The sequence below is a fragment of the Nuphar pumila genome, chromosome 6, assembly GCF_984573655.1.
Source record: "Nuphar pumila chromosome 6, dmNupPumi1.hap1.1, whole genome shotgun sequence".
NCBI classification, from domain to species: domain Eukaryota; kingdom Viridiplantae; phylum Streptophyta; class Magnoliopsida; order Nymphaeales; family Nymphaeaceae; genus Nuphar; species Nuphar pumila.
Window position 1 is genome coordinate 2,096,482 of NC_143254.1, and position 14,535 is coordinate 2,111,016.

At 37.7% G+C, this 14,535-nt stretch overlaps 1 protein-coding gene across 1 annotated transcript in view; it reads right to left on the minus strand.

Annotated features, from left to right (window-relative positions):
* LOC149833647 (phospholipase D zeta 1-like) overlaps nucleotides 1–14,535 on the minus strand; it is a 155,388-nt gene that overhangs the window by 41,120 nt on the left and 99,733 nt on the right. The window contains exon 14 of the mRNA XM_090009189.1: nucleotides 12,750–12,860. Coding sequence (XP_089865315.1) covers nucleotides 12,750–12,860 — 111 coding nt within the window. The remainder of the gene's footprint in view (nucleotides 1–12,749; nucleotides 12,861–14,535) is intronic.

The window sequence follows — 14,535 nt, forward strand, 5'->3', positions numbered from 1 at the left end:
ATTAATAGGATGCCATCTTCTTCGTTACAAAATATCACTTCCATTGAAAAACTTATGAACATTTCTCCAGACTACTCTAGATTAAGAATATTTGGGTGCAAATGTTTCATATTTACTGACAAAAATGATAAACTTTCCCCTCGTGCGATTCCCTGTGCCTTTTTAGGATATGCTGAAAACAAGAAAGGTTATAGATGTTTTGACTTCAAAAATAATAAACTATATGTGTCTAGAAATGTTTCCTTTCTTGAAAAGGAGAGCTTCTTTGATTTTAGAAAATTAAAAGACGTCACTGAGTACTCCTTTTTGCTAGATCTAACATCAACATCTGATGAATATGACCTTGATTGTAACTTTGATGATGATCCAAGAATTATTGATCTTAATGTTGAAAATGAAGAAGTTCATAGAGATACTAGTATTCAATATTCCAGGCGACAAGAGTCTAATACTCCATGTGCACTTGAGAAATATTCTAACATTCCAACTAGACAATCATCCCGAATCTCGAGGCCTCCAGAAAAGTTTGTATCATACGAGTCTTTCTCACCCACATATAGGGCAGTTATTGCATTAATTCACTCATATGAAGAACCATCCACATATTTTCAAGCAAAAAATGATATCAAATGGATAGAAGCCATGAAAGTTGAATTAGATGCACTTGAAAAGGCTTCTACATGGAATATTCAAGATCTTCCTCCAGGGAAGAAAACTATAGGATGTCGATGGGTTTATAAAATTAAAACCAAGAGTGATGGTACTCTTGAAAGATATAAAGCCCGTTTAGTAGCCAAAGGTTATGCCCAAGAATATGGGATTGATTATGAAGAAACCTTTGCTCCGGTGGCTCGTATGACTACTGTCCGAACCTTAATTGCCTTAGCTTCTATCAAAAAATGGTCTATTTTTCAAATGGATGTCAAAAATGCTTTTTTAAATGGAAAGCTAGTTGAAGAAATATATATGGAACCCCCTCCTGGTCTAAGTATTCCTAAGGGTAAAGTCCTTCGCTTAGAAAAAGCTCTTTATGGACTTAAACAAGCACCAAAAGCTTGGTATGATAGGTTTAGTCGTGTTATGATTGATATTGGTTTTCAATTCTGTTTAACTGACACTGCTTTGTTTATTAAGAATTCTGATGCAGGAATCATTGTGCTTCTTCTTTATGTGGATGATATGATCATCACCGGAAGCGATAAACAGGGAGTTGAAACAATCAAAACACTTCTTAAATCTCATTTTGAAATGACTGATTTGGGCTTGTTGAGATATTTTTTAGGCATTGAAGTTGCTTATTCTCCTAGAGGATATTTATTATCTCAGACTAAATTTGCTTTTGATATTGTTTTCAGGTCTGGTATTACTGATGATAAGAAAGTTGACACTCCAGAAGTTGTTAATGTTAAAATGAAGATTGATGATGGAGAACTTCTTGCAGACCCTACTCCTTACAGACAGCTTGTCGGGGCACTTTCCTATCTATCCATTACCAGACCAGATATACCACATGATGTTCATACAGCAAGTCAATTTCAACATGCTTCTACTTCTGTTCATATGGGAGCAGTCATGCGTATTATCAGATACATCAAGTCCTCTCTTTCACGAGGACTTTTCTTATCTTCCTCCTCTTCTCTTGATTTAATTGCATATACTGATGCTGATTGGGGAGGTGATCCCAATAACAGACACTCAACCACTGGCTTTTGTGTCTTTTTAGGGGAATCATTAATCTCGTGGAGGTGTAAAAAGCAGTAGAAGGTATCTCTCTCATCCACCGAAGCTGAATACAGAGCCATGGAAACCACGACCATGGAAGTAGTTTGGCTCCGACGACTGCTTGCTGACATGGGAGTTGAAGCAACAAAGGCTTCACAAATGTGTTGTGACAACAAAAGTGCGATCTACATTGCCAGTAACAGAACATTCCACGAACGCACCAAACACATCGAAATAGATTGTCACTACGTCAGAGAGGAATATCTACACGGGATAATTGATCTGCCATATGTCACTTCAGAATATCAGTTAGCAGACCTCTTTACAAAGCCTCTCGCTGCTCCCCGATTTCACTTTCTCTTAGACAAACTTTCGCTCATTGTACCGTAAGTTTGAGGGGGAGTGTTAAAATGTAAAACTGTACATATATGTATATATAATAATATTATATTATTATATATATAAATACATTTTTAATTTCTTTCTTTTCTGTATTTTTTTTCCTTTATTTTAATTTTTTGTCTTTATGTCATCTAGTTCAGTTTGAACTAGAATGACTGTTGCTAGTCAAGTCCTGTCCAGACTTGACTAGCAATAGAGCTGTTGGACTGTGCCCAACAGCTCTATTGAGTCCTCTTTCAGCTGTGTATATAAAGGGGTGCAGCCCCTCTTGTATTTTACTCCAATGCTTCTTAAGCAATTGGTTTTTCATATCAATAAAGAATACATTTTTATTTTTATTTTGTTTCCAGTTATACCCTTTTTAAGGGTTATGCTTTAGTGTCATTCTTGACACTTGCTCTTGTTAATCAAAGCTCGTGTTTCGAAGATCCCCATTTCATTTCAGTAGCCACCAATATGAGCACAAGCATGAATACCAGCAATATGAATCGTATCACTTCACATGGTAAAACAAATCACAAGATCACACATTCCTTCAATAAGGTTCCATGAACCATGAACATTTATCACATGTTTTTAACATTTCTTATCACGTGGCATTTCAATCATATCATACAGAACCATATTACACCACGCATCGCATCATTGCCACAAGGAACATTGCATCCTCAAATAGGACCTCAAAGCATGCGAAATCAAAGCATGAGTTCTATTCATATGAGAACACGCACATAATATATTATGAATCAACTAAACTTCAACATACGTAACTCCTACGTAGTTCAATAAATTCACATAGGATTCAAGTTATATGTGCAAATATTCAGATCATTGCATCATCATATGCATTCACAATTCTTATCTTAAAGCACATCGCATTCGACCTTTTTAGCGTGTAACTCACGCACATATCTTCAAGACATTTTAATCAAATATTCATGATATTTATCAATCATGTTATGCAGGTATGATATATTCACACAAACAATCATAATGAAATCTTCTGGAATACAACTATGTAGGCGTGACGTGTCATTTACCTGCATAAGCATCATAATCATAAGAATCTTAGAGACACCAAAGTCATACGTAATTTCATCGATAAGCTTTTACTTGACAAAAAATACATAACCAAAACACACGAAAGTCTTATAACCCATCAACCAGTGTGAACAGACTTATGTTTCGATATTACTGGTATAACGCCCCGAAATATTAACCCATATTTTTGAGGATTTTATTTTTTTAAACCGCGGAAACAATAAATACTATGAGGTTAAGCATTTTGAAACATGATAGTGGAGAGCAAACCAAATCATTTATTTCATTTCATCATCAAATGAATAATAACATCAGAGTTTAATGACATGCTATAATAATAAAAAAGGAAACCAAAATATTGATAAATTTATAGGAATTAGACTACAACTGTCTAAGTAGGAATTACTGTAATTTTTCTTGCAGGTACATCATGCGTCCAGTATGCGAGGTGGGTGTTGTATGTGATTTTCAACATTTACAAAGGAAGAGTAAATATCTATATCACGACAATCAACAAGAAGCTAACTAACAAGTAATATTGTTAGCAGAATTTAAATATCACATAGACACAAATTTCATTGCATGCTGAAATTAAATATTCACATATTACAAGTAACTGTATATGTATAAAATTGTAAATCTATCACTACCTACTCAGATGTGATACCTAAGATGATCTAATTCAAATGTTTAGCTTTAATTATCCCGCGGGTACACGCGGGCCGAATCACCTGTAACGGAAGAGAACATTCTGGGGTTTATTATTCACGGATATTTTATTAACCCGAACGTTCTAACCAAAACTGTAAATCCTAAAGGAGCGGCCAGTGACCGTGAGAACCTCTCAAAGGCCAAAACCAAAACAGGATGCATCCCTAACTTCTACAGAAGAACAAAGAGCTACCACCTAGGACACATTGGTAGTCTGGGTCCCCCAACTTCGAGGATTGAAGACCAACGAGTCATTTCCGCTCAAAACAATTAAACACATGTCCCCAGAGTTTTGTACCACCTACCCTCTCCAAGGTAAGCCCAAATATGAGTGGGTTGATCTTTTCATTTAATTAAATTTTCCGAAGTACAGGGACGTTTCCCCAAAATTTACTACCATAGTAGTAGATCCCCACCCTTTCTGGTCTTACAAGGGTATACAAGCCAATTTTTTTGTCTATTTGATTGCACAGACCCACTCAGAGTGCTCTGGTACCTTTAAACCAGTCAAGCACACAAGCCCCGGTGCCTTTAAACCAATCAGGCATACCACATTTAAGATTAAGTTTTTCATCAGTTTTATTGCCATAGCACACAAGCTAATAGCCCAAGTACCTACATCGGGTAATCAACGCATATTGCCCAATTAGGCAAGATGTCCCAAAATGATTAACTTAATAAAATTTTCATTTAAGGTACCACAATATTATTAAACCAGTTGAGCTCTACCATTACTCGTGTGCAGGTGTTTGAACCCTTAGGTGAATGCACTATATAATGAAATAAAGTATGAAACATACATAAAGTAACAGTTGACCAAGGATGAGCAATTCATAAAATTCTGATTTGCATGCAATAATTTCAAGAAATAACATGGTGTTTCTACAGCAATCAGTTCACGATTTTTGTCCTAACATGCATATCTTGAGTAAAATCTTCAAGAACCATTTAACAACAAGAGAACATGCCCAAAAACAAATGCAAGTTTGTCTAACATAGGGTCTGGACCCGTATACAAAAATACAAATTTTTGGAATATAAGCCAACTACAAAAATTGATAAATATACAAGTATATAAGTGTATGCATAGAAGGATTTTTCCAACCCACAAGCATGGCTCTGTGTTCCCAAGTGTACCGCAGGGATACGTGTGGTCCCAAACACAGCCCTAAGTGTCTGAGCTATGAATGATTAAAAACTGGAATACGTACATTCGTGTCTGGATTAGTCTAATATGTGCATGTCGGTCGTTGAGTGTAATATAGAGTATAAATGGTAGGACATCAAATTCCACTATAAGTTTCAGTTAGTAATTTCAGAAAATGATGCGCACTACAGATTTCACTCATGGTGAAAGTATTTAAAACAATATACAATCTGCCACAATTAAGTAGTCGTATGCAAACATAGTTTGAGATACAAACACGTGGCCTCCTTGATGCTAAAGCAAATACGGATGCAGTTTTAGGTTAAAGTAGTACAATTATACACACTCCTTAACATAAACATGTAAACATTCGTAAGAGACATTTTTTTGTCCGAAGATAAGATGTTCGATCAAAATGAACATTTCAAAAATTCATGATAAAAAAAAACAACAAACATGGCTGATTAGAATACTGAATCTAAGGAACTTGTAGCAAGACCAAAAGTTCCATAAGCACGGTCTACAGACGTGCACTCTTCAACCCACACGAGTAGACTGTGTGTGCATCCTTGAAACAAAATACCCAATCCATGAATCACAGAAACCCTTCCTTCGAATCGAAAATCCCAAAAAAAAATCGATGTGAGTTTGACAGCAACACAATTCATACTTGGAACCGGCACATATGCAAAATCACAAAGAATCCTACACATCCGAAACCCCCAAATCGTAGATTTGGGGTTCTCGGATTAGGGTTAACAGAACCCCCTTTTCAGGACGATGAACACCCCTCTCCTATTTGGGGATTTTTGATCCCCCACGCGCACACACCATGCGCAACAAAAAGGAGACAAGGAGGGCTCGACCCTCCCTGTGTAAAAGAAGAGACAGGGAGGGGTCTCGACCTTCCCTGGTGAAAACAAAAGGGCAGGCAGGGGCCCCAAACCCCCCTGCCAGAACCCTTCTCACAGGCGGCAGGGGTTTTACCCCTGCCGACCTGTCGGCAAAGTGAGCCCCTACCGAACGGCCATTCCCTATCGTAAAAGACCGACAAGCAGGGGCTTTTTCCCCCGGTCAGTCGACGGAAGGAAGAAAAAAAGAAAAGGGGAAGAGGATGCGGCAGACGGGTGCGTACCTGGGTTGCCGACCTTGGGTTTCCGGAAGGGAGCTCGGGTCGGGGTCGCCTGTGCCGATCTCATCAATAAGAGAGGTGAGGGGTGGTCACCTGAGGGCTGCCGGACAGGAGGTCTCCGGCGTCGTCATCGGCGTTGGTAAACGAGCAAGAGAGACGAAGAAACAAAGAGGGAAAGAGGCAGTGGGTTGTCGGAGGGAAGGTCATCGTCGTCGAAGGCCGCTGCTCGACAAACGCAAGGAGAGAGGGAGAGGGGGTCGGGTACCGAGAGAGAAACGAGAGAGCGAGAGGGGAAAGGGGGAGAGTGCATAGAAAACGAGAGAGGAAAGGGGTTTCGTATTTGAAACCCCCCCGCCTCGCTGCCTTTACTAGGCAGAGAGAGGCGATGGCCTCGGGTGCAGAGAGAGAGAGAGAGAGAGAGAGAGAGAGAATGGGAGAACAGAGGGGAAGGAGGTTTCGAGAAACCTCCCCCCCCCCCTTGCCGCTGCGTGCTTATAAAAGCACGCAGCCGACTAACACCTGACGGATCCGGCCCGAGTCCAAATAATTTTTTTTGTGGGTTTTACATTCTGTCCCTTTTTTTTTGAAGTATGACAGATATATTATATTCGAGTATCATCAGAGAAAAAACTGATCAAATAACTGAATATCAACATTAAATCGGTTTCAGATTAAGTGGAAATGCAGAACAAGAATATGAATGCTTCAGGATAAAAGATATTGCAGACTGAGACAATAGAATATTAGTTTCAGAGAGTATAATATTCAGATTGACAGTGCAAAAACCTAAATATCAACATAAAATGGTTCCAGATTAAGTAAAAACATGAAAAACAGGAATACGAGTGTTTCGAGATAAAGATTATGCAAACTGAAAAGACAGATTAATTTCAGTAAGGAGAGGATTTTGATCGACTGCCAAAAACTGATCGATGTTTCTTTACGTCGAGAGACCCAAAACGAGAACTCCTTTGGTTTAAGAAAAAGGAGTGTAGGTAGTCGGCAGTCTCCCCCTTTTTTTTTAATAGATTGACTGATTCTAAATCTCTAGAGATTCAGATCTGAAGAAGAGAATAAATTTCACCAGAACAGAAACAGAGGAGGAGGAGGAGGAAGAAGACGCAGAAATAATTTTGAAGAGGAAAGAAAAGAAGAAGGTATTGGCGTTCTTACCAGATCTGAAACAGAAAAGAAAAGAGGAAGAAGACGCAAAAATCAGGGTTGCAAAAAAACAGATCATCTCCTTGGTCATTCCTTCTGGAAAACAATCCCAGGTTGCTCTGATACCATGTTAAAATACAATGATCTCCATGTTCACCTGTGCAAGAAAGGAGAAACACGATATTGTGAAGGAGGCTGCAGAAAAATAACACGTTGAAGTGTTCATCGTGTTCTCATCGTATTAGGGTATGAGTATTTAACTAATACATCATTTTAGGGTACAAAAATACCCTTTAATAACAAACATAATTACAACACTCCATGTTTGGATCTTGACCCGATATGGTACAAAAGTCGGGTCCGGTCCTACACAAACCCGACTTGGGTCCAAGACCCAATAACGACTTCTTTTCAAAAACCTTGGAGGGGCTCCCACTAGACGTTGGAGCCCCTCCAACGGTTAGAAATCTAACCGTTGGAGGGGTCCAACATCCATTGTTGGACCCCCTCCAAGATGTTGACTAAGTCAAAAAAAGGAAAAAGAAAAGAAAAAAAGGAAAAGGAAAAAGGAAAAGAAAACAAGAAAACAAGAAAAAAGATTTACAAACATATTCACTAATGTGATATGCATAAAAAGTAGAAAAAAACAAAAATACCCATGGGGTTACATGATGAGAAATATATATATATATATATATATATATATATATATATATATATATATATATATATATAACGATAGATACATATACATATAAGGTCAGATAGATTTTTTCCTACTTAGAAAGAGAGATAGGGGTTGTTGCATCGATTGTAAGGTTATACCGGGAGAAAGTGTAGCTACACAACATAGAGTCTTAATTTTAGATTTTAGAATTAGACAATGCCGCAAAAGGGATAGACAGAGGATAGATCCTAGAATTAATTGGTGGGCACTGAAATGAACTAAACAAGGAATGTTTGTAGAGCAGGTAGTTAAGGAAGTTGATTGGTGTCTCGAGGAGGATTCAGAATCAATGTGGAATAAGATAGCGGGTGGCATGAGAAAGGTGGCTAAGGAGGTATTGGGTGAGTCTAAAGGCGGTCACCGCTAGATAAGGATACATCATGGGGGAACGAGGATGTCAAATTAGCTATTAAGTTTAAAAGAGAGTTTTATAAAAATCTAAGTAAGAGTCGTGATAATGAGAATTTGGAGAAGTATATGATAGCAAAGAAGGAAGCTAAAAAAGTAGTTCGAAACGCGAGGGATAAGGTATAAAAGGAAGTTTATGACAAGTTAAATACCAAAGAGGGAGAGAAGGATATTTATAGGCTTGCAAAGATGAGAGATAGGAAATCGAAGGATCTGGGTATGGTTAGATGTATCAAAGATGAAACGCAAAGGGTTTTAGTCAAAGATGAGGAGATTAAGGAGAGATGGAAAGTTTATTTTGATAAGCTATTTAACGGAAGTCATGCTCAGGATCTTGGAGACTTATCCATTCCTTTTCATGAGATGAATCGTGACTTCATGCGTAATATTCAAAAGAAAGAAATTGCAGAGGCTTTGAAGAAAATGAAATCAAGAAGGGCAGTTGGCCCAGATGGTATTCCTATCGAGGCTTGGAAATGCTTGAGAAAGAAAGGTTTAGAATGGTTGACAAATCTTTTTAACAAGATTTGGCGGACAAATAAGATGCCTAATGAGTGGAGGAAGAGTACTTTGGTGCCTCTATATAAGAATAAGGGTGATATACAAGATTGCACAAACTATCGTGGTATAAAACTCATGAGTCATACTATGAAACTTTGGGAGAGGGTGATTGAGTCTAGGTTGAGGAAGGTTGTCATGATATCGGAGAATCAATTTGGTTTTATGCCTAGAAGATCAACTATGGAAGTTATACATCTTTTTAGACAACTTATTGAGAGAAATAGAGAGAGGAACAAATATTTGTGATCTATCATTCAAAAGTATGGAGAATTGATGGAGATGTAAATCATAGGATAAAGGTTGGGTGGATGAAATGGAAAAGTGCAACTGGAGTGTTGTGCGATCATAGAATGCCATTGCGGTTGAAGGGAAAGTTTTATAGGACGACTATTAGGCCCGCTTTACTATATGGTACAAAATGTTGGGCTGCCAAGAGACGTTATATTCAAAAAATGAGTGTAGCTGAGGTGTGTATGCTTTGATCGATGTGTGGAAATACAATAAAGATAAGATTCAGAATGAGGAGATACGTAAGAAGGTAGGCATTGCACCCATTGAAAATAAGATGAGAGAGAATCGTTTACGGTGGTTTGGACATATTCGGCGAAGGCCTAATGATGCTCCAGTTAGAAGGATGGAGAAATGGGAAAATATATTAGTTAAAAGAGGTCGGGGTAGGCCTAGGAAGACATAAATGGAGGTGATAGGAAAGGATATGAATGCTTTGAACCTCACCGAAGACATGGCATTGGATAGAAATGATTGGAGGAGAAGGATTCATGTGGAAGACCCAGGATGATTTTCTTTTTTGGTTCATATCGCCGACCGCAATTGTTTTGGGATAAAGGCGTAGTTGTTGTTGTTGTTGTAGATACATATACATATATGTATCATACATATGTATATGTATATGCATCTCTCTTTATATATATATATATAAATATATGTATACAAACGAGAGATACAATTTAACAGACAGATTCACCGATTTCTTTGGTGAAGGTGGTGGCTGTGGAGGTGCCATCAAAACTTTCTTATCACCCGAATCGTCCAACTCCATTACAAATTTTAGTTTTCAAAGTGGTGAGATCAGTGTTATTAAAAACGCGCCTCAAGGCGCAAAAAGCGCGCCTCGCCTCAAGGCGAGGGGCTTTATGCCTTGAGGCGTATGGGTAAAGCGTAAAAGGCCTAAGGCGTGCGCTTCATACGCCTTGAGGCGCACGCCTCAAGGCGAGGCGCGCCTGAGGATGAGGCGCATATGCCTCAATAATTTTGGTCAAATGAGGGTCAAAACCCTCATTTGACCAAAATTTAGGGCTTAAACATAAAGGGGTCGAGGGCCTTTATGTTTAAGCCCCTCTTTTTTTTCACAGCAGTCTCTCACAGTAGTCTCTCTCTCGGCTCTCACAACATTCTCTCGCTCTCTTGTGGTGAAGCCCCAAAACAGGTTCTCTCTCTCGTTTCTAGTTTTTTCTCTCTCTTGGCTCTCACAGCATTCTCTCGCTCTCTTGTGGTGAAGCCCCAAAACAGGTTCTCTCTCTCGTTTCTAGTTTTTTCTCTCTCTCGTTCTCCTCTTCTTCTTCTTATCTCTTCTCATTCTCAGCCCATTTACACGTCTTCCTCAAGGTAGCTTTGTGCATAAATTAATGGGGACAGCATGATGCAACCAATTTTTCCATGTTCATTCATATATTTTTGTAATACATAGATGCTGTTAAAAGTAGGATTATGATGGATTTCTATTCTATTGGGTCTAATTTTATTGCTTTTAGAAATGAATGCAAAAATGATTTATCAGGTCTGACTGGGATTCAGTTCTGATCATTTAGACCCGAATCAGATTTAATGCGGTTAAGTTGGATCTGAATCGAAACTATATGTGGTAATACTGGATCCCATAAAAAAATAAAGTGAAAAGCATGTTATTTGCATGTAGAAAATGCAAATGGATTGGATTTTGATCCATCTTACAATATTTATCTGGATAAAAAAATAATCCAATTTAATAGATCCATTTGCATCCCTAGCTGGAAATCATATCAGCTCGTTGCTAGTCCATCCAACGCAATCCTATCTGTTGTAATATAAAACATAATCTTTCCTGATAGAACACAAATTCTATATGATCTGTATTCAAATGCGGATCAATTTTAATTAGTTTGTGACTTTTACACGTAGACATGTTTCAACCTCTTCTTTCACCAAATCAAGTATTGCCTTATAAAATTTAATTCTGACTAAAAGTTTCTTACAGCAGATCTAGTTCGGATTTGGATTTAAAATTACCATTTAAAATTTATTTTGGATGTGGATCAGCCTTGTCCCCAGTCTCCTGATGCATATATGATCTCATTATTTCCTAGGATATTGTAATTGTGAGCATAAAAGGTTCCTAGGTATTCAATTGGATCAGCCTTGGCTCCACCCTCTACTTCTTCTGCTTCGAGCCACACATGTTGTTATTGCTAATATGCATTTTGTTGTTAATGTTAATTTTTTATTGAATGAATGCTCAGATTTTATTTCTTAGATACTTACATAGATCATATTTTTTCCATATTTATTTGAGATTTTTTATTTTTTGTTGGTTGTTGCTTCATCAATAAAGCATTTCTTATTTATTTATAATTTTAGATAATTTTTATAGTTTTTTTTAAGTTTTAATAAAAAAAATTTTGAGGCTTACGCTTTGCGCCTCGAGGCTTACTCCTCGCCTTAGATTTTGGTGGAGCGCCTCGCTACGCCTCAACGCTTTTCATGGGTGAGATGTTATTAAACTTGCTGATATTTTATTGCAAAAGCATATAGTATTAACCGAGTGAATTGTTTAGACCATTCAATTTTAGTCTTATCAATCTTATGCAACATATATTTATTTAAATTCACATGGATTCTCACCAGTTCATTCATATTTTCCCTCCCATTTCACTATCTTTTTGTTCTTGCTTCCACTCTCAAAACCAAACCTATATTAATGTCATTACCAGTATTCAGATCTGTAGCAGTGAATGACTCAAAGTTCTCACAGCAGGGGTTAATGATTCCAATGGATGCTGTCTATGGTGTTGGATGCCATGTCCATGTTGATTAGCAGTCCAGGCACCATATACTCACTGGTCACATCAATGGTGGGCCATATAGCATCACACACACATTCATGAGGTCAAAATGAATATTCTCAAATAGATATCCTAGATCGGTACTCTTAAGCATTATATTCAAGGTGCTTCACATACTACTGAACAAGCTCCTGTCACGTGAAAGAAAACCCATAAATAGAATGAAACAGTTTGTGACTTTTTGTTTTTTGATATCTGAGGACAGCGGCTAAAGAATTTTAAGCTGAGACTCCTTGGTTTGGATAGCGAGACTCTAACCACTCTTCATAAGATCAATATCCAACAAAGTTAAAACTGATATATGTCATAATTGTTTCCCTCTGACAAGATACAAAACTTTTCATAATTTCAACTCATGTTTACAGTCAAAGTGCTATGCTTTCCAATAATTCTACAAAAGTTTATAGACAAATAATACATCAACAATCAGATTACTATTTCATTGGTCACTACGCTGACTAACTATAAAAATAACTTGACAGCTACTCAAATGCTATATAAGCACAGACCACTGAACATATTAACAAAAGGATGTAGAAACAGGTGCATGTAATGAAGGAAAAAATGCACATAATCCACCAATTTCTTTCCTAATGTGGGTTTTCATACAGTAATTACCTCAATGTATATGAAGTGTTCAGCTTTCTCAATAAGCGTGCAATAAGCATTGTGAATGCTTTCTTCAGTTTGACTTGTTCCAGCAGACCATTGACCAACACTCCTAACAACCTAGCTTCAGAAAAGGTCAAAGTAAGAGAATGCACTATTTTTTATGCTTTCTATAGTTAGAACTTTTTCACTACACATACCTAGACTCCTAATATCCTATGATAAAGGTTATTAGAATAAGTGAACCCATTTTATTCAAGAGGCACATATATAGAAGAATATCAACAATCATTAATGAGCTATTGCATAGAAAATGACAAAGCATATCCCCACAAGTGGGGATGTTAGTTCCACACAAGTAGGCTGTCAATGGGTTGGTTCTTAATCCAACCTGATATCAACCCCGTAGCATCAGGGTCTGGACCTACTAGGGTAAATCTGATTAGCTAAGATGAGTGGTATTTGTTAAAATGTACCTCATATATATATATATATATATATATTACATCAATACCCGATAGGGGTATTTTTGTAATTTCATATAGTTGTTTTAGAAAACAACTATTTTTGAGTTTTGTTAAAATGTAATTTTCCTTTTTATTTTTTACATTTCTTTTTTGTATTTTTTAAGGGCCAAAAGGGGCTCCAACCATAGAGTCGTTGGAGCCCCCAACGGTCACAAATGTGACCGTTGGGGGCTCCCAACGACTCCATGGGAGCCCCCTTTTGGGCTCTCCTTTTGAGGCCTTTGGCCTTCCTTTCTCTCCTCTCCCTCTTGTATAAATAGGGGTGAACCCCTTGTATATTTTTCATTCTTGTGGGCTCTCTCTCTTTTCAATAAGAGGCTTTTTATATTGTTGTCTTCTTAAAGGCTTGTGCTTGTATTGTCCCTTAGTGGACTTGTGATATTGTCGCCTTGATTCATTGTTGTAAGTGCTTATAAGCACTCTTTATATTTCCGCAATATCTCATTACATGGTATCAGAGCCACTCGATTCTTGAAGGAAAGGTGTGGTTCGTGTATTTCATATTTTGTGGATATCTTCTCACTTCTTGGAAACATCATGGAGGCAAAGATTGACCTATTCTTCAAGCTCAATGGAAAGAATTACATGATGTGGGCATCAGCAATGGAAAATAATCTCAAAGGAAAGAAACTTTGGGGTTTTGTCATGGATACCGTTCCGGAACCTAAGCTTATGCTCACGAAGAACGAAGGAGGTCAAGAAAAGGCTCTTGAAGGAGATGCTCGCCTCAAGGCCATTGAAAATCATCAAAAAGAAGTGGAAGATTGGGAAAGCAATCACTCAAAAATCCTTGCGTGGTTTATGAACAATGTTGAGCTTAAGGTATGTGCTAATATAGCTAAATTTCGTAGAGCCAATGAGGCTTGGTCCTTTATGAAGGGTATGTATACCCAAAAGGATCTTGCAAGAGCATATTTCTTGCAAGAAAAGATTAGAACCACCAAACAAGGTGATTCTAGCATTCAAGACTATTATAGTGCCCTAAACCCACTATGGGATGAATTGGCTCTTTTAGAGCCAAAATGGGTTTCTATGGAAGATATTGATTTAAGACAAAAACAAATGGAACAAGAACGATTGTTTCAATTTCTTTTTGGGCTACGTCCCGAATTTGAGCAAGTAAGATCCTCACTTCTCCATAGATCTATTTTTCCTCCTATTGAGGATGCTATTGCCGAAATCACTCAAGAGGAGACAAGGCTTGCATGAGTAAACATGTTGATGAAGTATTTGTCGTATCAAAATCGGGTAACAATGTAAGAACCTAT